Here is a 25,381-nt window from a genome sequence, read left to right on the forward strand (position 1 = left end):
CCAAATCTCAATTCACATGATACACAGTAATGGCTATGACTGCAGTTAAATACTGTACAGATTTTGAAAATTAGTAGGGGTTGACAGTGTGTATTTAACTAACTGTAGTGGTTCCAAAGGGGGTCATTAAGACCCTCTTGCCTAAAGCATCTGCTGTGTTCTCACCCCCCTTTACTAATAGTCTCATTGAATAAAAATAGCACTCACAATTTGAAAATTATCTTTAAACAATGCAAATGTGTTAAGGCAGAGCTGAGAAAAGTGTTAGAAGACCCGTATAAGAAGACCTTTCTACTTGCAGCAGACTTGCCTAGTAAATGGCAAAACTGAATTGTGAAGCTGGCAGATAACTAAGAATTTTGAATGACTCCAGTAAAACTGACCCTCCCTGGGCTTAAATGAAGACTCTTCCCTGTCCAATGAACAGCAGGACTTGTTTTAACTAACTATGTGGAGACTTAAAATTCATCCTGCCTTCTCCAAGGTGCAAACTTCAATCCTTAATTGGCATCACCACAGTGAACTTCTTTATAGTATGTAGCAAACATAAACTGTCCCTGTGAGAGAACCATTTGGCAAAGCTGCACATCTGTGTGAGGTTCCTTATCTGGCAAGTAAGTAAATTCCTGTGAATTTTCAGTCACTGTAGTGGTTTTGTCTGTCAACAAATTTAAAGTAGAAGTTACCAACAACCGTAGATGGCCTTTTCCTGTTGTTTTTGTGCCTTTTTTTCAAAGACATGGTTTATTATTTGCTACAATTTGCTATTTTCTAACACAAAATACCTGCCCTTATATTTCTATTATCTTATTGTTGAAAATATCAAACAAAAAGATATTTCTATTATCACTTGAAAATATCAAACAAAAAACCAGAAAGTTATGGGAAAATCATAAATCTTATCCCCAAATCCTGAAAGTATGAAAAGATAGAAAATTGTAATGAAATAAGTCTAATGAACTTCTATAATACCTTCACACAGAAAGGAATAATGATGACACTAAATTATAATGGAAAAGCTTTTAATACAGTACAAATTATCATTAGAGTAATACTACAATATTAAATCTCTTTATCCAAAATTAGAAAACATTTAAATAGAAGGCAGTAGAATTTCTAATTAGTTTCCTCTAGTTTTTTCCCAACTTTAAACCTATATCCTTTGACCCCTAAATTCCACGTGGTTGTCTTCTACACATGTGTTAATGTCCTGCACAAATATCATCCCTTCTGTTGTGTTTCCTGACCAAAATATCAGCCTCAAAACTTCTGGCCTACCCAAGTATCCCTTCATCCATGTTCTCAAGTATGTCATACTCACTTCCAGTACATCATCTGTCACGTGTTATTCTAGTTAATTATATACATGTATGCTCTTCTAATAGGATTTTGTGTTTTGTAAAAGCACAGGATGTCTGATTTATTTTGGATCTCTCCGATCTTTAGGATCTGACATAGCTCCTCGTTAAGTATTACACTGGTGATCATTAAAGCTGCTTCCACCACTGAAATCATAGGAGATAGTACGTGATACGTTGGATTTTCTTAAGCCCCACAACTCTGCTGGTAATGTTCTACCCTGAACTTCATACATTAGTATGTCTATGTGCATGTGTGTTTACAAGTCTGAAATTTAAAAGTATCATACTTTATAGGTAGCCATCCATGGTGTGTTAAATAAAGTACTCAGCATTTAATTAATGACATGTGCCCAACACATTCCTCATGTCACATAATTGATTATACTTGATGACAGAAATAAAAACTAGTATGTTTGATCAGAGAAGAAAAAGAGGGATCATCTAAAAACAGAATTAGAAATATTCTTTATAGATTTACAGTGTGACACAGGGGACAAATAGTGAGTTTTGGATTTTGATAGATCTGGGTTCAAATCTTAGCTCAGTCACTTAACTGACTGGTGATCTTGGTAAAAGTAACCAATCTCCCTGAACCTTTAGATTAAAGATTATACCTAGTTTAGGGTAGGATTAGATAAAACAAAGGATGTAAAGTTGTGGGTAGAGTGACTATTACCCTGGAGGCACTTGATTAATTGAGCTATTTCATTATTCTTTTTTTCTGTTAAATTCTGGGTTGGAGGCTTAAGCATCTTTGGTCCCAGAAAAGACTGACCAAGTACTTACTAGAGCTACTGAAGTCCTACCTAGGCTTGAAGGGTCTTATTTTCTGGCCAAGTCCATGGAGGTATAACTATGCTTAGGCAACAGCTCGAGAGGTAGACAAAACAAAACAAACGAAACAAGCCTTGATGAGAAACAAAGTAGGCAGGAGGTGTGCGTGGTGACATGTTTTACTGCCCTGTATCAGCCAGAAACCAAGCAGCTTGTTGCTTAGATATTCACACACAATTACAACCTTTTAGAGATGGAAAAGAATGTCTAGTAATCCTGGATTTACTAACAGGGAAACTGAGGTTTAGGGATAAAATAACCAGTCTGAATTTCCACAGTTGGTTGGCAGCAGATGAGGGAAAGGAGGGCAGCTGTTTTGACATTTGGCCCAGTGTTCTTCCTCATAAGCAGTCACACATCTTGCTGAGATGAAGAAGGTGATACCAACTAGGACATTAAATTTCCAAACCCTTGATCAGCTACCTACCACTGCAGAAATCTTCCAAAGGATATAAACCAGAAAACATTCACAGGAAATGCACACATTTTATTTCTAGTTAGGATTGCTCTCGTCTCTCTCATCCCATGTCCTTTCGTATCTTCATGTTTGTGGACGGATCTTGTGTGAGTTTCAGACAATCTTACCATCCCTTTGGCCAAACGTCTGGATGAGAACTAAGCCAGAAGTCTGCCCCATGTTTACGTCCTTGGGTCACCTTGGATCATGCGTGGCCTTTTACGGCCAGTAGGCACCAGAAGCAGGAGGCAGCCATGTTCATCTCACTGCATCAGCCTCCACACATACAGGGAGACCAGGTATTAAAAACAACGACGAAGAGCCCACTATGTAATTTGGAATATGCTGGGTGATTTATATATATATTTCTCCTTTAATCTCTATATGACCTATAAGGTAGTACTTACTATGTTCACTTTAAAGATTTATAGATGAGAAAGCTGAGGTCAAGTGATGTACCTAAGACATGCAAATCAGTGGTAGACCTGAGTGTCAAAACCAGACTCAGTGCTCTTAACAGTTATGACACTGTCTTTCCTTTGGGTAAAGAGATCAAAGAGTGTCTGCTTCTGTTAAGGGTTCTTTATAGCAAATTCCCTCCATTGGCTAAGTTATTTCTCTTCCATGAAGGAAGCCTAACTTTGTATCATTGAAGACATTATTTTTCTCACAAACATATCAAAACTTCTCTTCTGTGTAGAAGATAGCATGTAGGGGCAGGTGAAAGACTTGAATTCTTCCTAAAGGTTGGAATTTGCCCTTTACAGTGCAAGAAATTTAATTGCTTTTCATTCAGAAAAGACTCTATCTCCACCTATAAACTGCTTTTCTGAAAACTCCAGGAGCTCTTCTTAAAAAAACACGATTTTCTTTTTTATAAATCATATGGGGCTGGGGAATGGTTTTTCGTATGTTTCTTTTGAAATGACTATGGGAAAAAACAAGTCAAATATCCCCTCCCTCTACATATCTGTTGTATGTGCATGTGTATAAGAATATATATATAGTCTTCTAAGACACATGTGATTCAGCTTCACCAAAGCCAGTACTCCATAGTTTCATTTGACATCTACTGGTACCAGCTACGTGCCAGCTAATAGGCTGGGTTCTGAGTTTTGTGTGGGTTGAGATGACCCGCTCTCAAGTTCTCAGTCAAGGATACATGTCCTTTTATACACTTAAGTAATTTAACAAAGGAAATCAACTTTCCTATATAATTAGGATTTTGTTCTTAGTTCCTGGAGATAAATTACCTCTGGTCAGAGGACAGTGGCATTGAATGTATCAATTAAAACTGTTTATAACATACACATGACCATTTTCCTTAGCATGGTTCATCTTACCTTGTTGATCTTTTGGTGGTATTGATAAAAAATTCTGCATTATGATGTTTTTGACTTGAATAACAATGTCCCTAAAAAATAACCAAACACAAATAATAATTAGAAAACAATTCAGATGCCTTGTTCATACACATGAAAAATATAAATTATAAGCTCTTTAAAAATTCTTCCAATTTATAATTGTAAGAGTAATAAGAAATGGACTGAACTATGAAGAAACTAATGCTTTTATTTCCTTCATTTTTATACAGACAGGATTTTACTGAATGTACTAGTACGGGCTTACAGAGGGAAGCAATGACACCACGAGAGAGGAATTATATCAGCATCTCTGCCCAATGAAGGCCAGGGAAATGTGAAAGTTGGCAAAATTAAGATTCCCTGAAAATGCCCTGCCAGATAATTATGTTTCATATACTCTACTTAAGAAGAAATAACTAAAATGTTTAACAATATAGGTAAAGGTAGTATAGTTGCAGTATACTCATTTGATGACATATAATTCAGACACTAAGATACAATTATGAAGATTATGTAGCACAATGGAAAATGCACTGAGTGAACACCCTAAATGACATATACTGTAGGATTACAACTATATAAAAAACAAAGGTATTGCAAAATGCATGGCAGGCAATATGTTAAGATATGTTTTGGCAACGTGTTTGTTGAGGCATTACATTGTTTTTGCCTTTAACTGAGCTATTTTCCAACCTGTCTATAATACAAGATATTTCCAAATAGTCTACAATATACACTCGAACTATTTGAATATAAAAATAAGGCAATTAAATACATTGAAAAAAACATGGGTAAATATCTTATAAGCCATCAAACACAAAAGTGTTTCTAGCATGACACCAAAGACAGAAGCCATGAAGGTAAAGACACGAATTTTTCTATTCAGAATTTTAAATGCTTTTAAATAGAAAATTAGCCAAAATTAAAAGGCATGACATTTGCTATAGCCAAGACTGAGTAACAGAGACCAGATTTGTCCTCCTGCCTGAAACAACCAAAAATATAGACAAAATATACGAAACAGTATTTCAAAACACTGGACACCAGATCACAAAAGACTGATGTCCTGGGAAACAGGAAACAAATGAGACAGCAATGTTGTAGGAAGGGAGAACCCTGTGGAGAGTCCCAGAGTAATGGGGAAAAAAGCTCTAGAAAGAAAAAGAGAAACAGCAATAAAGAGGGTCTCCATCAAGTATTTGCTCATGTACTGCTCAGCACATGCAAGTGAAGAAACTACCTTTCATCATGAGAAGATCCAAGCTGCTCAACACTCACAGTGGGGCAGGAATATTGCCTATTCCCACCAGCCAGACTGAAAACACCCCTAATTCACAGGACATCAAGTAGAGCACAAAGAAGAGTCTTGCCTTAGTAAAGGGAAATAATTTAATTAAGCCCTACACCAAGCATTTCTCTGGTTTCTTTTGTTTGTTTGAGAGAGAGGGGGGAGAGAGAGAGCTCATGTGTGTGAGCACATGCAAGGGGGGTGGGGACAGAAGGAGAGGGAGAGAGAGGAACCTTAAGCAGGCTCCATGCCTAGTGCTGAGACCCACGTGGAGCCCACCATGGAGCTCAATCTCACGACTGTGAGAACATGACCTGAACTGAAATCAAGAGTTGGATGCTTAACCAACTGAGCCACCCATGCACCCCTCTCTGGTTTCATATAACAAATCTTAAAGCAAGAGTGAAAAGGAACAAGCTATTTCCAAGTGTCTTGACTGTGCATTTAGAACAAAACTCAAGAATATTTACAGACCTACAAAAATATCCATCACGCAACAAGGTAAAATTCATAATATCTAACGTCTAATTAAAAATTAAGCATGCAAAGAGGCAGGAAAACATGAGCCATAATGCAGAAAATAATCAAACTGACCCTGAACTGACACAGCTATTAGAATTAGTGGTCAAAGTTCAAACTGTAATTAAGTAATAACTATTTCATATGTTCAAAAAGTTAAATATAGACAGGAAAGATATTAAAAAGACCTACATAAAATTTCCAGAGATGAAAACTATAATATACAAAATGAAAATACACTGGATGGGATTAATAGCACATTAGCCATGTTAAAAAAAAAAAAAAGTTAGCAAACTTGAAGGCACAGTAATAGAGATTTTCTAAAATGAAACTCAGAAGGTGAGAGTAAAAAAAGAGAAGAAAAGGAGAAATGGTTAGCGAGCAACGGGACAACTTCAAGCAGCCTAAATATATCAGTAATTGGAGAGGTGAAAGATGGAAAGACAAAAAAAAAATCATTTTAGAAATAATGGCAGAAAATTTTCCAAATTTGAGTAAAGCTATAAACACACAGATCTAAAAAGCTCAAAAACCTGGGGCACAAAAACCCATGAAAACTAAACCAAAGAATATTATGACCAAGTTGCTCAAAAATAGTGGGAAAAAAAAAGTTTTTTAAAGGCATTCCCAACATATCTTACGTATAGAGGACTTCTTGTTGGAAACAATGCAAGTGAGAAGACAGTGGAGCAGCATCTTTAAATACTGTAAGAAAAAAAACCTGTAATCTAGAATTCTATGTTCAGAGACAGTATCTTTAAAAAAATAAAGGAGAAATGAAGGATTTTTTTGTAAATACAAAAGCTGAAAGAATTCATTACAAGTCCACTACACTATAAAAATGCTAAACAATGTCTTTTAGGCAGAAAGAATAAAACACTAGATTAGGGTATGGGTTTATATATAGGAAGGAAAAATACTAGAAATGGGAACTACATGGTAAGCATACAAGGCTTTTTTTCCTTAATATTTAAATCTCCTAAAAATATAACTATTTAAATAAAAATAATTAAGAATGCAATGTGGGGTTTATAACGTATGTAAAAATGATATATGGTAACAATATGACCAAAATTGAGAGGGGAGTAATATAAGTATATAATTTTAAGTTTCTTATATTATCAGTGAAGTGGTATAATATCACTGGGAGGTAGATTATGGTAAGTTAAACATATATATTATACATCTGAAAGCAATACCTAAAGTCGCTAAAGAAAGAATTTTAGAGATAAAGCCAACAATACAAAAATGGAATCATAAAAATATTCAGTTTTTCAAGGGAAAATGAAAAAAGAATAAAACAGATGGGAAAAACAAAAAAAAATGAGCAAGATGATAGATTAAAATCTAATCATATCAATAATAATATTAAATACAAATGATCTAAATATCATAATAAAAGATAATGCTTGGATAAATATGCAAGGTTCAACTATATGTTGCTTGTAAGAAAGGCACTTTAAATATGGAGATACAAATAGATTATAATTAAAAGAATGTAAAAAGATATATCATGCTAGTACAAGACAAAAGAAAGGTAGAATGGCTATATTAGTATCAGAAAAAGTAGATTACAGAGCAATGAATGTTAGCAGGCGTAAGGAAGATCATTTCATAATTATAAAAGGTCAACTCATCAAAAAGAGACAATAATCTCAAATGTTTATATCCCAAATAACTGAGCTTCAAAATACATAAAGCAAAAACTGACAGAGCTTCAAGGAGAAATATACAATAATTTATAATCAACAATAAGAGACAGAAAATCACTAAAGATATTAGAGGTCAATTTGACCTAACTGACATTTATAAAATATTTCACCCAACATAACAGAATACACATTGTTTTGAAAGCACATGAAATATTTATCAAGACAGACTATATTCTGGGCCATAAAAACAAGTCTCAATATACTTAAGAGGATTCAAGTCATATAATGTATGTATAATATGCTCTCTGACCACAATGGAATTAAAGTAGAAAGCAAAACAAATAAAGAAAACCCACAAATACTACCTGGAAAATTTCCAAATATTTGTTCATTAAATCACATACTTATAAATAACCTATGAGTTCAAAGAAGAAATCAAAATGAAAATTAGTCTTTTGAACTGAGTGAAATGCAAATACAACATATCAAAAAACAATACATAGGGAGAAATTGAGACTACTAAGCATCTCTTCGAGTAAATAAAGTAGATCTCAAGTCAATGACCTCAGTTTCTACCTTAAAAACCAGAAAAAACAAATTTAACCCAAAGTGGAAAAAAAGAAGTAAGAGATTGGAGAGGAAAAAAGGAGAGGAAATAAGTGAAATGAACAACAGAAAAATAGATAAAAATAATTAAATAAAAAGCAGATTTTTTTGAGAATATCAATAAATTTGATAAACCTTTAGCTTAATTCATCAGAAGAAAGAAGACACAAATGACCAATATCAGGAACGAGAGGTGACATCACTACAGACACTAATGCTATTAAAAATAGGGATCATTACAAATAACATTTTGGCAATAAATTTGATAATTTAAATAAAATGAACAAATTCCCTGAAAGACACAAACTATCAAAGCTCACTCAAGAAGTGAGCCTTAAAATCATCAGAGACTCTTAAATACAGAGAACAAACTGAGGGTTGATGGGGTTGGGGTAGGAAGGTGGGTTAAATGGGTGATGGACATTAAGGAGGGCACTTGTTGGGATGAGCACTGGGTGTTATATGTAAGTGATGAGTCATTGGGTTCTACTCCTGTTGCCAAGACTATATTGTATGTTAACTAACTTGAGAATAAAAAATAAATAAATAAATAAAAATAAAAAAAATAAAAAAAAGAAGTGAGACTTATTATATTTTCAAAGAATTGAATTTTTAGTTAAAAATCTTCCCTCAAAGAAAATACCAGTCCCAAATAGTTGCTTTGATGAAATCTACTGAATAAAGAAGCAATAATACCAATTATATACAAATATTCTCAGAAAACTGAAAATGAGGGAATTCTAACAATGTAATTCTATGAGGCCAGTATTATACAGATACTAAAACCAGATAAAAAGCCAATAGACGGAAAGAAACCTCCAGACCAACATCCCCAATAACATAAAAGCAAAAAGTATAAGCAAAATTTTAGACCAAAGGCACTACAAAAAGAGAAAACTACAGGCCAATATCCCTGATGAACATAGATTCAATAATTCTCAACAAAATACTAGCAAACCAAATTCAACAATACATTAAAAAATTATTCACCACGATCATGTAAGATGTATTCCAGGGATGCAAGGGTCATTCAATATTTGCAAACCAATCAATATAATTCCTCACATTAACAAGACATAGGATAAAAACCACATTAATATCTCAATAGATGCAGAAAAAGCATTTGACAAAATACCACATCCATTCATGATAAAAAACCCTCAACAAAGTCAATTTAGAGGGAATGTACTTCAACATAACAAAGGCCATATATGAAAAACCCACACCTACACATCATACTCAATGGTGAAAACCTGAGAACTTTTCCACAAAGATCAGGATCAAGACAAGGATGTCCACTCTTAACATGTTTATTCAACATAATACTGGAAGTCCTAGCTGCAGCTGTTAGATAAGAAAAAAAAATAGCAGACATCCAAATTGGTAAGGAATAAGTCAAACTTTCCTTATTTGCAGATGACATAATACGATGTATAGAAAATCCTAAAGACTCCACTATTACAACTAATAAATGAATTCAGGAAAGTTGCAGGATACAAAATCAATATACAGCAATCTGTTGTATTTCTATACACTAATAATGAAGTAGAAGAAAGAGAACTTGAGAAAACAATCTATTTATAATTGCACCAAAAAGAACAAAACACCTAGGAATAAATTTAACCAAGGAGTTGGAAGACCTATAAAACTTACCTGAACACTATAAAACTTAACTGATGAAAGATATTAAAGACAACACAAACAAATGAGAAGATATTCCATGCTCATGAACTGGAAGAATTAATATTACTGAAATCTCCATAATACTCAAAGTAATCACAGATTCAATGCAATCCCTATCAAAATACCAACAGCATTTTTCACACAATTAGAACAAATGATACTAAAGTTGTATGGAACCACAAAATATTCCAAAGAGCCAAAGCAATCTTGAGAAAGAACAAAGGTAGAGACATCACAATTCCAGATTTCAAACTATACTACAAAGCTATGGTAATCAAAACAGTATGGCAGCATCACAAAAACAGACACACAGATCAGCAGAATAGAACAGAGGCCCAGAAAAAAACCCACAATTATATGGTCATTTACTCTATGACAAAGGAGGCAGGAAAATACAATGGGGAAAAGGCTGTTTTTTCAATTAATAATGTTGGAAAAACTGGACAGCTACATGCAAAAGACTGAAACTGGGTCGGGTTCTTACACCATACAAAAAACAAACAAACAAAAAAACCTCAAAATGGATTAAAGACCTAAATGTGAAACCATAAAACTCCTAGAAGAAAACATGGGTAATAATTCTTTGACATCAGCCTTAGCAACATTTTTTTCCTCAGGCAAGGGAAACAAAGGCAAAAATGAACAATTGGGACTACACCAAAATTGTGCTTTTTGTACAGCAAAAGAAACCAACAAAACAAGGCAACCTACTTCACGGGGAGTGATATTCACATGGAGACTCTATGGGGTATTTTTGCAATATGCATCCTAAGCCTTAAAGCTCGGCATTCCTTTTGATTCTGACCTTTCTTCCACTTCAGAAAGTCATCATGATAATGTGCAAAGCTATATTGCCATCCATCTTCATTATCATCATTTTTATTACCTTTTTAGAATTCTTTAGGGTGCCATACACACCAAATGTAAAACCTCTAAGTAAATTAGGATACATTTTTACAATAAAACTATTACAAACAATGCTTCTTAAAATACTAAAAATATGAAAAATGCTTATCATACATTTTTGTATGAAAGGGGTTGGTTGCAGAGAGGTATGGTTCAATATTTCTCCCCCATATATGCATGAGAAAGCTACTAAATATTAAAAGGGGTTATTTCTGAGTGGGGATTAATTGCTATTTACTTTCCTTTTTATGTTTATGGATATCTAAGTTTCCCTAGTGAATAAATAGTATCTTTGCTATCAGAAAAAAAAAGAAAAAAAGAAAAAAAAAGTCTTTATATTATTGCTCTGGAATGCTATATATGGAATGCCATTAAAATAATTTTACCTGTACCCCCAATATTTTGGCAGTTGAAGTCGAAAATTTGCTCAAATGGAGTCTAATGCTTTCCTCTGCCACATAAAGTACTGCTGTCTTTAATTCTATACTTTAATTATAGTAAATGAATAAATTATGTAATAAATATGCCTAATGCTAAGTGAAGAAAACTTATGAATAATCATAATCTTGCATCTTCTGATTCGAAATAAAAGTGCATTACAAAAATGTGCTAGAGGAAAAGTTGCATTAAAAATACACAGGACCTAACAGTATTTTTCAAATACCATACAAGCAAAGTCAATATGCATCTTTACTCCAGGTACCCTGATACAGCACTAGCAGGCAGTGTGTCCTTCACAGTATATATACTCTCTGATAATTAAAACCTAGCTTTTCTTTTTAATATTTTTTTTTACTGCTTATTTATTTGTGTGTGTGTGTGTGTGACAGAGAGAGAGACAGAGACAGAGCGTTGAGCAGGGGAGGGGCAGAGAGAGAGGAAGACACAGAATCCAAAGCAATAAGCTGACTTTTCTTATTTGAATGCCAAAAAATATATTAAGCAGAAAAATCTATCTGAAAGGGAAAAAAATTAATGCAAACAGTGAATGCCATAAATTATAGCATGACTTAATACAATATGCCCTATAAATCACTCACATGATTACTTTTTAGTTAATACGTCATATTTAAAGAGTTGATTAAAAATGAAAATTAGGTGAATTGGTTACTTGAGAAGTGACAGCTTGATGGTTCTGGAAATGGAAATCTCCCATTTATTCCTAGTTGAGGGAACCTAAGGCAGATAGCACCTGGTCTTTGTTATGCTACCTTGTCTTAAAAATAAATTTAGACAAAGAACCTTACAGAAAAAGTAAAAATCATTTACTCCATACTCAACAAGCTTATTAACATTAACGCATGGTGTGAATGTGTGTTTCAGTGCATTCTCCTTTGTGTGTATATGGGCACCAAACAGAGCTGCAATGTGGATGTTCATCTAGATCATTATTTCTAGGGAACTATTTCCCAGAGAATAAACATGTCATACATCACCTGCCTGATACAGTGTCATTCAGATAAATGCCATAATATAATAAATTTGGCCAGGAGAACTTGAAATATGAAAATATTTTAAAAGGTAATAAAGTCTTGGGTACCTCACCATTGGTAATTATAACAGGCTCCTCTTTGTATGTTAAAATAATGTGATTGGGTAGGTGCTTGCCTCTCAGGCCTTCCTCTACTTCTGATTCCACCGTGACTTTTGATTTTCAAGTACTGGACAGTGACGATCGCACAGGTTTTAGGTTTCAGACTAGAACCAGAGTTGGTGAATCCACAGATGACAACTTCACCTACCCTGTCTACACTGTAACTCTTCTGCACTGAGTGCTTACTGTATGCTGGTAAGTTAATTCACACATCTCTCTTATCCTCACATGAGCATCAGCAGTTGTCATCTTTCAAGTCAAGAAACTGAGGCTCAAAGAAATTAAGTAACACATGCAACATCATTAGGATGACCCAACTTAATTTCCCCAGGTGTGTCTGATTCCTAAATTCATAGACACGCTCATGCTCTCCTCCATGCAGATTCTCCCTCCCTCTCCACCCTCCCTTCCTTTTTTTCTTCTAAATATGAAATTTATTGTCAAATTCGTTTCCATACAACACCCAGTGCTCATTCCAACAGGTGCCCTCCTCAATACCCATCACCCACCGCCCCCCTCCCTCCAACCCCCCATCAACCCTCAGTTTGTTCTGTTTTTAAGAGTCTCTTATGTTTTGGCTCCCTCCCTCTCTAACCTCTTTTTTTTTTTTCCTTCCCCTCCCCCATGGTCTTATGTTAAGTTTCTCAGGATCCACATAAGAGTGAAAACATATGGTATCTGTCTTTGTCTGTATGACTTATTTCACTTAGCATAACACTCTCCAGTTCCATCCATGTTGCTACAAAAGGCCAGATTTCATTCTTTCTCATTGCCAATAGTATTCCATTGTGTATATAAACCACAATTTCTGTATCCATTCATCAGTTGATGGACATTTAGGCTCTTTCCATAATTTGGCTATTGTTGAAAGTGCTGCTATAAACATTGGGGTACAAGTGCCCCTATGCATCAGTACTCCTGTATCCCTTGGGTAAATTCCTAGCAGTGCCATTGCTGGGTCATAGGGTAGATCTATTTTTAATTTTTTGAGGAACCTCCACACTGTTTTCCAGAGCGGCTGCACCAGTTTGCATTCGCACCAACAGTGCAAGAGCGTTCCTGTTTCTCCACATCCTCGCCAGCATCTATAGTCTCATGCCCCCCCCCCCCACACACACACAAGGGTTGACCAGGTCAATGGAAATACTACATAGAATGCTCTTGTCCTGGACACTAGAATTGAAGGAAAATCAGTGAAACAAAGAAGAACTTCCTCATGATTAATGACATTCAGCCATGGAACCTATTCCAGAACATGCTACATGACATATTTAAATGTCTGTCACTGAAAAAGTTGAGGAAGAAGCTGACTGATGCTTTTTTTTAAATCAGACCTAAGAATACATACTGTATACATTAGGAACGTGGCAGGAAAGGACTGAGATAGGTTGTGTGACCTCAGACAATGTATAACTGAAAAAGCCAACTTTCTTATGTATTAAGGAACTGAAAATGGTCATGACACAGAGGAGGAGAAAAAGGAACTGCTTGAATGAACTTATAATTGTGAGGTATTCAATGCTGCTCTTGTCCTTTATATACTTAGGTATTGTTTGAAAAAATTTAATGCACTTGTGGATGAATTTTCCTAGCTTGTTTTAAGTAATTTCATGTGGCCATTATATTTCACTATTTTTTTTTTTTTACTTTTCAAATCAACTTAATTGAGGTATAATTTATATACAACAAACATATACATAAACATAAACGCCACTGTAGTATTACATTCTTGCTTCATAGTAGGGGCCTGGTTGGCAGGACCGAGTTCCCATTTCAGGGCTAGCTAGCTAATCCTGGAGATGGCAAACAACTCCACTGTGAACACACCTTCCATATACAAAGTCCACATCCCCAACCACCTCCATTATCTTGCTGTCACATAACTTGCCCATAATTTCCCAGGTCTAAATCACCCCAGGGCCAGGTGCTAGATGACTAGGACCATCCTAAAGCCTGGAGCTACTGAAATCATTCAAACTAGCCAATCCTAACTGTTTACCTTGCCCTGCCTTGTCTTTCCCAGGAAAACCACAGTAAAGGCTCCAGGCCATGCTTTCCCATAGCTCCTTCTGCCTCCTGACCAATGCCAGAACTTCCCAATGTGGCCACCCTGGATGGCATGCCCCTCCTCTTAAGGGACTATAAGTAATACATTCTTCTTTCAAAGGTAGTTTTCTCTGTTTTACACATCATACCATACTTGAAACAGATCCCAGACATATTTTAAGAAAATATAAAATATTAATATCACTTCAGAAAGTTCCCTCATTACCTGAAGAAGTTCCCTTGTGCTCGCTACAGTCAACCCCACCCCTCATTACAGGGCCCGGGCAATCATTGATGCTTTCTGTCACTATAAATTAGCTTTGCCTGTTCTAGAATTTCATATTATTTCATATCAGTCAAACAATACGAATTCTCATGTTGTGTGCATCAAATCATTCCCCTCTCTTGCCGAATGATATTCATGCACCCACCGATGGGCATCTGGGTTGTTGCCAGTTTTGGGCTATCATGAATAAAACCACTATAAATATTTGTGTCCAAGTCTTTATGTAGACATCTCTTTGGTGAAAGCCTAGGAGTGGAATTACTGGGTGGTATATTAAATGTACGCTTAACTTTATAAGCAATTAATTGCTTGCTTTCCAAAGAGGTTTTCATTGATTTAAAAAGCTACCTCTTCTAAACAATGATTGAATTCATGTTTTTTGAGATTTTTACATAAATAAGAGGACCCAAATACCTTAAGGTTCGATTTTGTTAAAATAATATAAGCTTATAGTACGTAAATTCTGACTAATAGCATTCATCATTCACTCAGTTGTAATAAAGGCTCTTATCTCTGTCCTATTTTAGAAACAAATAATAAAATTCTCAAATTGGTACTAAAAGATTAGAAAAGCTGAAAGAGGATCTACAGAATATATTTGGATCCATTTAGGAAATTCTTAGTGCTTCATTAATATAATGTATTAATATTTGACAATCTCCTTCCTTCCCTAAATGGCTGCATACTGCTAATGAGTTCAGTAAGAAAGCCCCTCTTTAAATTCAGATATTTCTGAATGTCAGCCACTGACACAGCAAATGCTTTACAGAGTCATCCTGGGGAACTAATTTGTTTAAGACCCTCCAAGGCAACTTCTTTTCTACTTGGAATCGGGGAAACTTTGGAAGTACATAGTCCTACATCCCCTAAGTTTTTAGCTGTGTTTTTAACGTGTTCTCGCCAGATGCTCACTATTCTTCCCCAAACCAAACACCCCTAAAAGACTAGAATGACCCTTAATTTTCAGGACCATGTTCCAGCCCAATCTCAATGAATTAAATGCAATGTAATGAGTTAAAAGTGGAAAAGGATCAGCAAACTGAGGAGATGTACATTTTTAACTAAAACTTCTTACTGTGTGACCTTGGAGAAGTCATTTTATCTTATTTCTGTTCCAGTTTCCCCAAATTAGGAAGGGAGAGATAATAATACTTAACTTGTTGGCTGAATAAAACATTAAACTAGGTCTTATGTATTGAAAATACATTGTAAAAAAAAAACTATTCAAAAAACAGCGTGTTTTGTATGTTAATAAAGTTCTCCAGGATTCTTCCAAAAACTAAGAAATGGTTATTGCTATCTTTGGCATTTCCAAGAAGAAAAAAGGGAATATATACCAGATTATACTTCAAAACACAAACAACATTATTTCCAACCATAATATCTAATCATTTACCCTCATAAAGTGCTCGTATACTAGAGTTCCTTCACATGTGCTACACGTACGACTGAACAAGGCAGAATGTTTGGGAGGGCATTTTTCCACCTCAATCAAAATCTGTCCAGGAAAATATGTTCTAGCCTGAGGCCTTCATTTCTTTTCCCTTCACAGGTTTTCTATATAATTTCTTCCAACTCCTGTGGCTCTAACTACAACTCTAAATTTATATTTCTAGTTCCCAGGTTCCAGGGCGAAACGTTCTCTGTTTACTACATATCTCCACTTGGCTACCTGCAGATGAAATGTAGCTCCTGTTTCCTCTAAGGTGTTTTTCAAAGTTATCGCCTCTGCTCCATACCCACTACTGCCTTAGGTCAGGTCTTGCTGCTATTACAACAGCCTCTTAAACTGTCTTCCTACCTCCTGGCTTCCAGGCTTCCATCTTTCCAGCCTATTCTTTGTGATAGAGCTAGAACTATCTTTCTCTTTGTCCTTTATAATGAAAAATTTTCTATTTTATTCAGATTTGTTGAAGTAGAACCGACAGATAAAACTGTATATATTTAGAGTGTACAATACAATGACGTGACATATATATGCTTTGTGAGATGATTACCACAATCAGTTAATGAACATATCCCATCATCTCACATAGCTACCTCTGTGTGTGTGTGTGTGTGTGTGTGTGTGTGTGTGTGTGTGTGCTGAAAACACTTAAGGTCTACTCTTTTAAGCAAATTTCCAGGAAACCATACAGTATTACTAACTATAGTCACCATGCTGTACATTAGATTTCCCAGAGACGAGCACTTTGAATTCTCAGAGCTGATTCTTCCAGTATTTCTTTTCCATATCTGTGGATAACATACTTACAACCTTACTTCCTGATTGTTGTTTTAGGCAGTATCTACTTACTGATGTTCCACTGTGGAAAATGAAGATTTATCCCTATTTTTATCTCTCCATCAACAAAACTTTGCTTAATAATTTTTATTTTTTATTTTTATTTTTTTAATGTTTATTTTTGAAAGAGAGAGGCAGAAAGAGAGAGAGAGAGAGAGAGCGCGCAGGGGAGGGGCAGAGAGAGAGGGAGACACAGAATCCAAAGCAGGCTCCAGGCTCCGAGCTGTCAGCACAGAGACTAACATGGGGCTTGAACTCACAGACCATGAGATCATGACCTGAGCTGAAGTCAGATGCTTAACTAAGCCACCCAGGTGCCCCACAATTTTTCTGAGTATAGAACTCTAGATTGAAATTTAAAGGTGTTGTTCCACTGTCTTTTGGTTTCCAATGTTGGTGTTAACAAATCCAAAGTTATCTGTGATCCTTTGGATGCAGTCTGTTTTCATTTTTTCTCTATGGAAACAATGTTTAGAAATTTCACAATGAAGTATCTCAGCATATTTTCATCCATATGCCAAATGTTTGGTGGGCCTTTTCAACCTGGGAACCCCTATATTCAGACCCTGGGTTATTCAATTATTTTTTTGAGATTTCCTAATTTACTTTTCTCTGTTTCCTACCCCCCTCCCCCTTGGCGTGCCCCCCCCCCCAGCCCCCGGCCCAGAACTACCCTCTCTGGACAGTTATACCTTTTATCCCCCTTTTCCTATGTTTTCTCTCTCATTTTTGCTCTTTCTGGAAAAAAAATTGTCTTCCAGTGTTTCAACTGAGTTCCAACCATCATCTTTACCCAGTGGTCTGTGAATTTTTATTATTATTTTTTTAAGTAATCTCTAAACCCGATGTGGGGTCAAATTTACAACCCTGAGATCAAGCATCCCATGCTTCACCTACTGAGCCAACGAGGCGCCTCCCATAAATGGTCTTTTTAATGCAAATCTAATCGTGCTTTTCCTAGACCTCAAGTCCTCCAGTGGCTCCCTGCTGTCCACAAGATAAAGCCTGACCTCTTTCACACAGCACATGAAGCCTTCCACACACTGGACTGTGTGGTCATCCCACTACTGTTAAGAGCTGCATCTCTGAAGCTGGCCAAACAGGTTCCCTCATACGCCTCCATGATGCTTCTCTCCCCTATCTTGCTACATACTTCCTACTCAACTTCTTCTGCAGTGTCCACCCGGCCAGTTCAAGACATTTTTGTTGATTTATCCATTATCTTCCAACACACGTTGGCTCTCTATTAGCAGTAATATCTGTTTAAATCTGTGTGTTTTCCCCTTAATTTTATGAATTTCCTGATGGTAGTAGGGACAATGGCATATTTACCTTGGTATTTCCAGAACCTAGCAGCGACTGGTATATAACAAGGCTTAACAAATGTTTATTGAATGAATAAATGTCAGCAGTCCTATAAAAACAACAGTGGTAGGAATTAATTAACAATACTTCTACGGTTCCATTGAGTGCCTTTCTTACCACTTAAATCTTTTAGTTTGCAATAGTAAGTTTCTAAAATTCTAAGTAATACTTTTAATGAATAGTGAAATTTAAAATCTGAGGTAATGTCATTTTAATTTTGCCATTATTACACTTTTCCATAACCTAAAGTGACAGATAATTATCTAAGTTATTTTTTTCAGTAGTAAATTTCCTTTGATCATTGACAGACTGCCTGGTTCTGTTTTCAGAAGGACTGAAACACTACTAAAATGACTTAAAAATTATCTTCAATAACTATTAAAAAAAATGTCCTACTTTCAATTTCTCAAGTACAAGGCTTGGAGCTTTTCAGATAGATCAACACTGTTTTAAGTGTCATCACCTACAGATAACAAGTCCTAGGAAACAATGATTCCCAGCATTATCTATATGTGCAATATGTTGATGCTGTGGCTCTTCTGTTAAAAGGCCTCCGTGCATTTTAGTATATTTGAAAAGATCCAAGTTTTGGCAAGTTTTCACAAACAGGCATCCTTCTATTACTTATTTATTAAAATGTAAAAGATACTGCTGTAAGAAAAATATTTGGGTGTTTCTACATCAACTAGAACATCCTTGGAATTTCCCGCCTGGATTCTCAATGCTAAAAGAATGAAGTTGTTCGGCCAGTGAGGTTACCATCATGATGAGGATGAAGTCACTGCATAAAAGTACACCATTTGGTAATAAATGACAGTCATCAGTAAAATAAATACATAAAATAAAGACGGTGTCATGTACACATTCATGATATAGATACGCATTGTGAAACTGTTCATTATTTCACTCTCTTGGATCATTTTGGCTGGCAGTGTTTCAATCAGTTTAGATTTAATTCATTACCTTGAAATAATCACATCTCCACCATTCTTGCTCTTCTCTTGTCTACATGCAGTGATACAATCATCTTTAAACAAAGCAGGTTGGCAGAAAATTGATATAATTTCAAGATCATTTTGGATTTCTCACATTCTTTTTCTCTCCTAAATCTCACCGGCTGCAAAGCACCGTGGAGCTTTGGTTTCGTCACCACACTCTAGCTCTGTCTCCTACGGCTCTTCCTGTCTCACCTCCTTGCAGCCCTGCTAGTAAGGTCCATTTCTGTCTCAGCCCTGCTCCCATCTTTAGCTTTTTCTTCCTTCTCTATAGCGTGTCTGCATTAAGTTAGAATCCCATCAATTAGCTTTACAATGACTGTTTCAATAAAAAAAAGAAAACACATCACTGTTCGATTTCCTGCTAACTTCATCCATATTTTTTATGTTCTTGTGGGTGTGTGAGCGGCCACTTATATGATTCTCGTGATTTTTCTTTTAAAATAATTCAAACTTTCATCTTTTCCCTGGAGCACTCTCTTCGCATATTTACCTCTTCAGCATCAGCTAAATTTTTGTTATTCCATGCCCCCGATGGCATTTGTCTAATACTTAGGTTATCCTAAAATGATTATCTCCAACATGGAAAAAGCTGAGTAAAAATGAACAAGCCTCCCTCTCATTCTGTAACCCTAATTCCCCTCCTCAGATGCAACAACTCTTTGCATCTATGTGGGTCTCCTTTCAGAAACAGTCTGTGTCTATACAAGCTAACCTGTGTAGAAATACATTTTACCCCTCTTTCTCCCCTCTCCAAATCAGAGCAGATTATACGTGCTATTCTTTTTTCACTTAATATGTTTTCAAGAGCTCTCCATATCAGCACTTACGGATCCTCTTCATTCTTTTTAAAGGCTGTAGAGTATTTCACTGCATAGACCCACTGCTTATTAACCAGCCACCCACTGGCTGATAATGACATTGTTCTCAGCCCTTTGCTCTCACAAACAAAGCTGCAGTGTGCCTTCTTACACCTATATCTTTGCTAACATGTACAAGTCCATCTGTAGGATGAAAGCACAGTAAATAATTTCTTAGGTCGATTTAAAATCTTTATGGATATTATCAAATCACACTCAAAGAAGTTACAGTATACTGATTTACCCAACAATGTATGAAAGTGCCTTTAAACCATGATTTGCAAAAATCACCACAGGAATTTTTCAGTCAACTATCCAAAAGCTTCAAAGACTCTAGCATGCCTAGATATTTTTCTCAACTCCAGTTGAATATAAAACACTGCTCTTTGTTGAAATATACAAACACCGACAATAAAATGCAAACCAAGTTTCACATCTCAAGGATTTAGAAAGGTGATTGTGCAAAATCTCTGACAGACTAGAAAAGGAAAAAAGAGTTAGTTGTAAGAAAAAGCAATGCTGCCCAGCATCACCCAAAGGAAGTGGGTACTAATGTCATGGACCATCGCCCACTAGTTAGCGTCCGTACGTTCCTGCCATGAAATGACAAAGTGATTTCCTAATTGAAAAAGACAAACCAGGTAAAATATCAGGGAGAAAATATCCTACATATCTGAAAAACTAGGCTTTTAAAAATGTTTTTCTTTTCAAGACATTACGGAATATACAGGTATAGTTTTAAAGAATAATTTTATAGTGTAAAAATGGTGCTCCTTTGTCTAATATGAAATGATGTCTTGACTAAGGTGCTACCAGCTGAGAATCAGGTGAACCCAATTAACCCAATTTTTACTTGTCCGTACTAAGCGGTTTATTTTAGATGTATACTACTCCCTAAATCCTTTAGGGTACAACATAGAAAACCATAAACAGGCTATAAAGGTCATGACATTAATTTTCCTGTCATTCTCATGCTTTAAATAGGCATCAGAAAACTAAAAAAAATCTCGTCCTCTGGGAAGGAAGGCAAATCTGAAACTAATTATGGTAGTTATTATTGTAATACTATTAAATTAAACACTGTGACCCAAGCTAAATTTATCTTGGTAGCTTTTGTTAATGAATAAAACTTCCCAAATGAGATTACGGCATCCTCTCATAGAGCACAATGATGTACTAGAGGGCTAGCCGAACAAAGTAACCACTCGAAAACCTGAATTTTCACTCACCTACAGCTTAACTAAAAAGTTTAATAAGCATACATGGAATCTTTTTGCATAAAATGCTCTATCTCTTACAGAGCTTTATTTATGAAGCAAAAACTTCACATGGGCAGAACACTGAGCCAACGGTCCTATCTGTCATGGGCAGTTTATCTCCACGTGGTTTCTGTGGCCCAATACGTCTCTTATTTTGTGAACTGGGGACTTGCTGGCAACTATGACTATTTATTTACACCCAAAAGAAAATGAAGTGTGTGAGGGGGATATCTCAGTAGCTTCTTCTTCTGCTGAAATTTCTACAACTCAAACTGCTTTAGACGTTTGGAGGACAACATGGTCCAGAAGCAACATCAAAGCTTAATAGTTTCCTGGTAGTTCAGGTTCCTGCCTCATTACCAACACCGGGCCTGGGCTCTCGGTGGGAGAGGAAGCCGCTTGACCTGGCAAGCGGGAAGTATTCGCTGTGTGTGTCCTCAAGTGCCCTGAAGCTGGAATGATTCCCACGCAGCCTCTGTTAGGCTCTTTTAATCCCTACCAGTGCTGGAGGAGAGAGGAGGGCAGAGGACAGTGAATGATGCCTTTGGGTGGGCGGGAAGGAAAAGTAGGCAAGAAGAAGGGCTATCAACATCTGCCTGAGACTAAAGAGCTGGGGGAAGGTAGAGATCACAAAAGAAAGAAAAAGGAAGTGGGAGGAACAAGGAACAATGGCAACATTATTTTAAAAGGAGAAATGGTTTGTGAAGGAAAAAAAATCTCTTAAATTCCAGTTTCTTTAAATATCTCAGAAGATATAGAAAACATTTTAAGAGTGTTCTTCATACACTCTACTGCAGTTAGTAATGACACTTACAGGACTTTCTGTGCATCGGTGATAGTCTCAATAGTCTCAATGACTTCTGACTAGTTGTTAAATGATTTTGTTGCCCATCAGCTGCAAGAGTTTATTAAAGCTTAAGGGCACTAAAATTAAATACTTTAAGAACATTTTTTATTTCTCTAAATTTGAAAGGTAACCTTAGCATAAAATTTTCTAATTGTCTTTGTCCAGAGGTGTTAACTGACTCTGAGGAAGTACCACATCAGAAAGATGTGAGAAAAATCAGAATGCTAACAGGGAATCAGAAGACTAACAGAGAATCATTTTTTCTTGCAAGGGTTTCTACAATGGCTTATTGTGGATATGCAGGGATTCCGAGTCAGAGGTAATGATGAGGAATGCCGCCCTCATTTTTGTTTTCATGCATTTGACCATGTTCCCCTAACCTGTATCTTTACAGTATATGGATCCACATCCCAAATTTCCCTTTGTACTGCAGACAGGTATATTTTCACAGGAGCTGATGAAACAATTTTCATGTTAGTTCATGATTGCACTCCCTGACAGCCAAGCGTTCACTTTGAGGAGGCAGCCATGTCTATTTTGTAATTATTTGAATGTTTCATTATATTCTGCACTAATTAAAATTAGTCGGGCTCAAAAGATTAAAAGTAAATGTGATATTAATATGACACCAAAAGCACAGCAACAAAAATAAAAACGGACAATATGTACTGCATCAAAATTAAGAACTGTGCATCAAAGTAAACAATCAGCAGAATGAAAAGGCAGCCTACAACACAGTAGAAAATATTTTTTTTTTTTAAATATTTAAATTTTTTTTTCAACGTTTTATTTATTTTTGGGACAGAGAGAGACAGACATGAACGGGGGAGGGGCAGAGAGAGAGGGAGACACAGAATCAGAAACAGGCTCCAGGCTCCGAGCCATCAGCCCAGAGCCTGATGCGGGGCTCGAACTCACGGACCGCGAGATCGTGACCTGGCTGAAGTCGGACGCTTAACCGACTGCGCCACCAGGGCGCCCCAGCGAAAATATTCATAAAGTATATATCTGGTATGGGAGTAATATACAGAATATATAAAGAACTCCTATAACTCAACAACAACAACCACAACAACAACAGATAACCTGATCAAAAAATGGGCAAAGGACTTGAGAAGACAGTTCTCGAAAGATGATATGTAAATGATCAACAGGTATATGAAAAGGTACTCATTATCACTTATTGTTAGGGAAATGCAAATCTAACCCAATGAGATATCACCCCTCACTCATTAGAATGGATATGATTAAAAAAAAAAAGAAAATAAGTGTTGATGAGGATGTGGAGAAATTGGGAGCCTTTGTGCATGGTTGGTGGGAATGCAAAATGGTACAATTGCTTTAGAAAACAGTATGGTGGTTTCTCAAAAAATTAAAAACAGAATTATCATGTGATCCAACAATTCCATTTCTGGATATATATCCAAAAGGTATGAAAGCAAGATCTTGAAGAGATGTATGTGCACCCATGTGCATTAGCAGCACTATTCACAACAGCCAGGAAGCAACATGAGTTGCTTAATTGATGAACATTAATTGATGAACAGATAAGCAAAACATTGTATACACTTACAATGGAATATTATCCAACCTTAAAAAAAAAGGAAGTTTTGACACTTGCTACAATACGATGAACCCAGAGGACATGATGCTAACTGAAATCAGCCAGTCTCAAAAGACAAATATTGTCTGATCCTACTTGTATGATGTATCTAGGGCAGTCAAATTTATGTAAACAGAAAGTAGAATGGTGGTTGCCAAGGGCTGGAGGGACGGGGGAGATGGGGATTTGTTGTCTAATGGGTATAGAGTTTCAGTTTTGCAAGATGAAAAGTTACAGATTGGTTGCACAACAATGTGAATATACTTAACACACTGAACTGTACAGTCAGAAGTGGTTAAGATGATAAATTTTATGTGTTTTATTTTTTACCATCATTTAAAAAAGTAAATGTGGTTATACTAGTATTAAGAAGAGTAAGTCTTATAAACAACATAAATGTAGGCAAAAATGGCAATCATTCAGGGTGTTTTATGTGGGCAAATCTTTAACCTTTATTGGAAGCATAGTGGATTTCAGCCAGGCATATATGTGTTCAGTTGTGAGAAAAAGTAATAGAATTAAAGAATATTTACAGAATATACATTATTTATACTAGACATACATCTACGACCAAAGAAATGATGCATTAGGAATTATATAATGTTTTACTAGTTCTCTGGTGACAGAATATCTTCCTTTATAGTATCACACACTTTATGTTTTTTTTTTTTTTTTTTGAGGAACATAATTTGTACAAAAGTAAATACTGCCTATAAACAGAAAGAAGGAACTGTTTTACTAGTTCTCTGGTGACAGAATATCTTCCTTTATAGTATCACACACTTCTTTATGGTTTTGTTTTTTTTTTGGGGGGGGAACATAATTTGTACAAAAGTAAATACTGCCTATAAACGGAAAGTACTAGACTAGGGCTCCTCAGGCCATAGGCTATGAACATAGCCACTCTGAAGGTTGGATCTGGTTCATTTCTATTTCCCCAAACACTTATCACCCCATGTTCCCTGGTAAGTGTATCAGAGAGCAGGGGGTTTCTAGGTCAGATTTGTTCATGAGGCTACCTTTGTATTAGCAGCTGACAAAAGACCTAGTGTTACAGGGAAAGCACTTCAATAAATAACTTCTCAGCTCCAGGTTGGTTCTGGCAGGGGTAAATCTGTCCCTCCTTCAATCCACTGCCACCCCCTTTCCACTCCCCAGGCTCTGGTACTATCAAACTTGAGTTGAAATAATCAAGTTATTAACCCATGAGGTTCTAGATTAAAATAGCCACAGATGTCTCAGAGTTTAGCTAGAAACCCCTCAATTAGCTTTGAGATTAAAGCAGCAAGCCCATTTATGCTTGGGCTCCTCAAGACTTGGGTCTGTATTCACAATATGGAAGTGAGACAAGCAGACAGGGGTAAGGGTGGGTGGGAGGCAGTATTCTCCGCCCGCATGCAGGGCCTTCTCCTGGGAATATTCAGTTACAGTTTAAGGATCTAAATAAAATGCTGGCAATGATTATACACCTACAGATTATATTCTCTAACAATCACACTGCATGAAATCCAAAAACGAAACACAACTAGTGAGAAATCTTTTCTCCTTTGAGTATACAATCTCAAACACTGG

The 25,381-nt window shown here is 36.1% G+C and overlaps 1 protein-coding gene across 3 annotated transcripts in view; it reads right to left on the reverse strand.

The window, feature by feature from the left end:
• Window positions 1-25,381, reverse strand: part of ZNF438 (zinc finger protein 438) — a 134,099-nt gene that overhangs the window by 23,772 nt on the left and 84,946 nt on the right. For all 3 annotated transcript variants that reach the window (XM_047065207.1, XM_047065208.1, XM_047065206.1), the window contains one exon: window positions 3,996-4,066. In XM_047065207.1, coding sequence (XP_046921163.1) covers window positions 3,996-4,035 — 40 coding nt within the window. In that variant the 5' untranslated portion in view covers window positions 4,036-4,066. The remainder of the gene's footprint in view (window positions 1-3,995; window positions 4,067-25,381) is intronic.

Source organism: Lynx rufus, unplaced genomic scaffold (assembly GCF_022079265.1).
Source record: "Lynx rufus isolate CCGP_SWC_20201006 ecotype Redwood Valley unplaced genomic scaffold, mLynRuf1.p SCAF_7, whole genome shotgun sequence".
Classification (NCBI taxonomy): domain Eukaryota; kingdom Metazoa; phylum Chordata; class Mammalia; order Carnivora; family Felidae; genus Lynx; species Lynx rufus.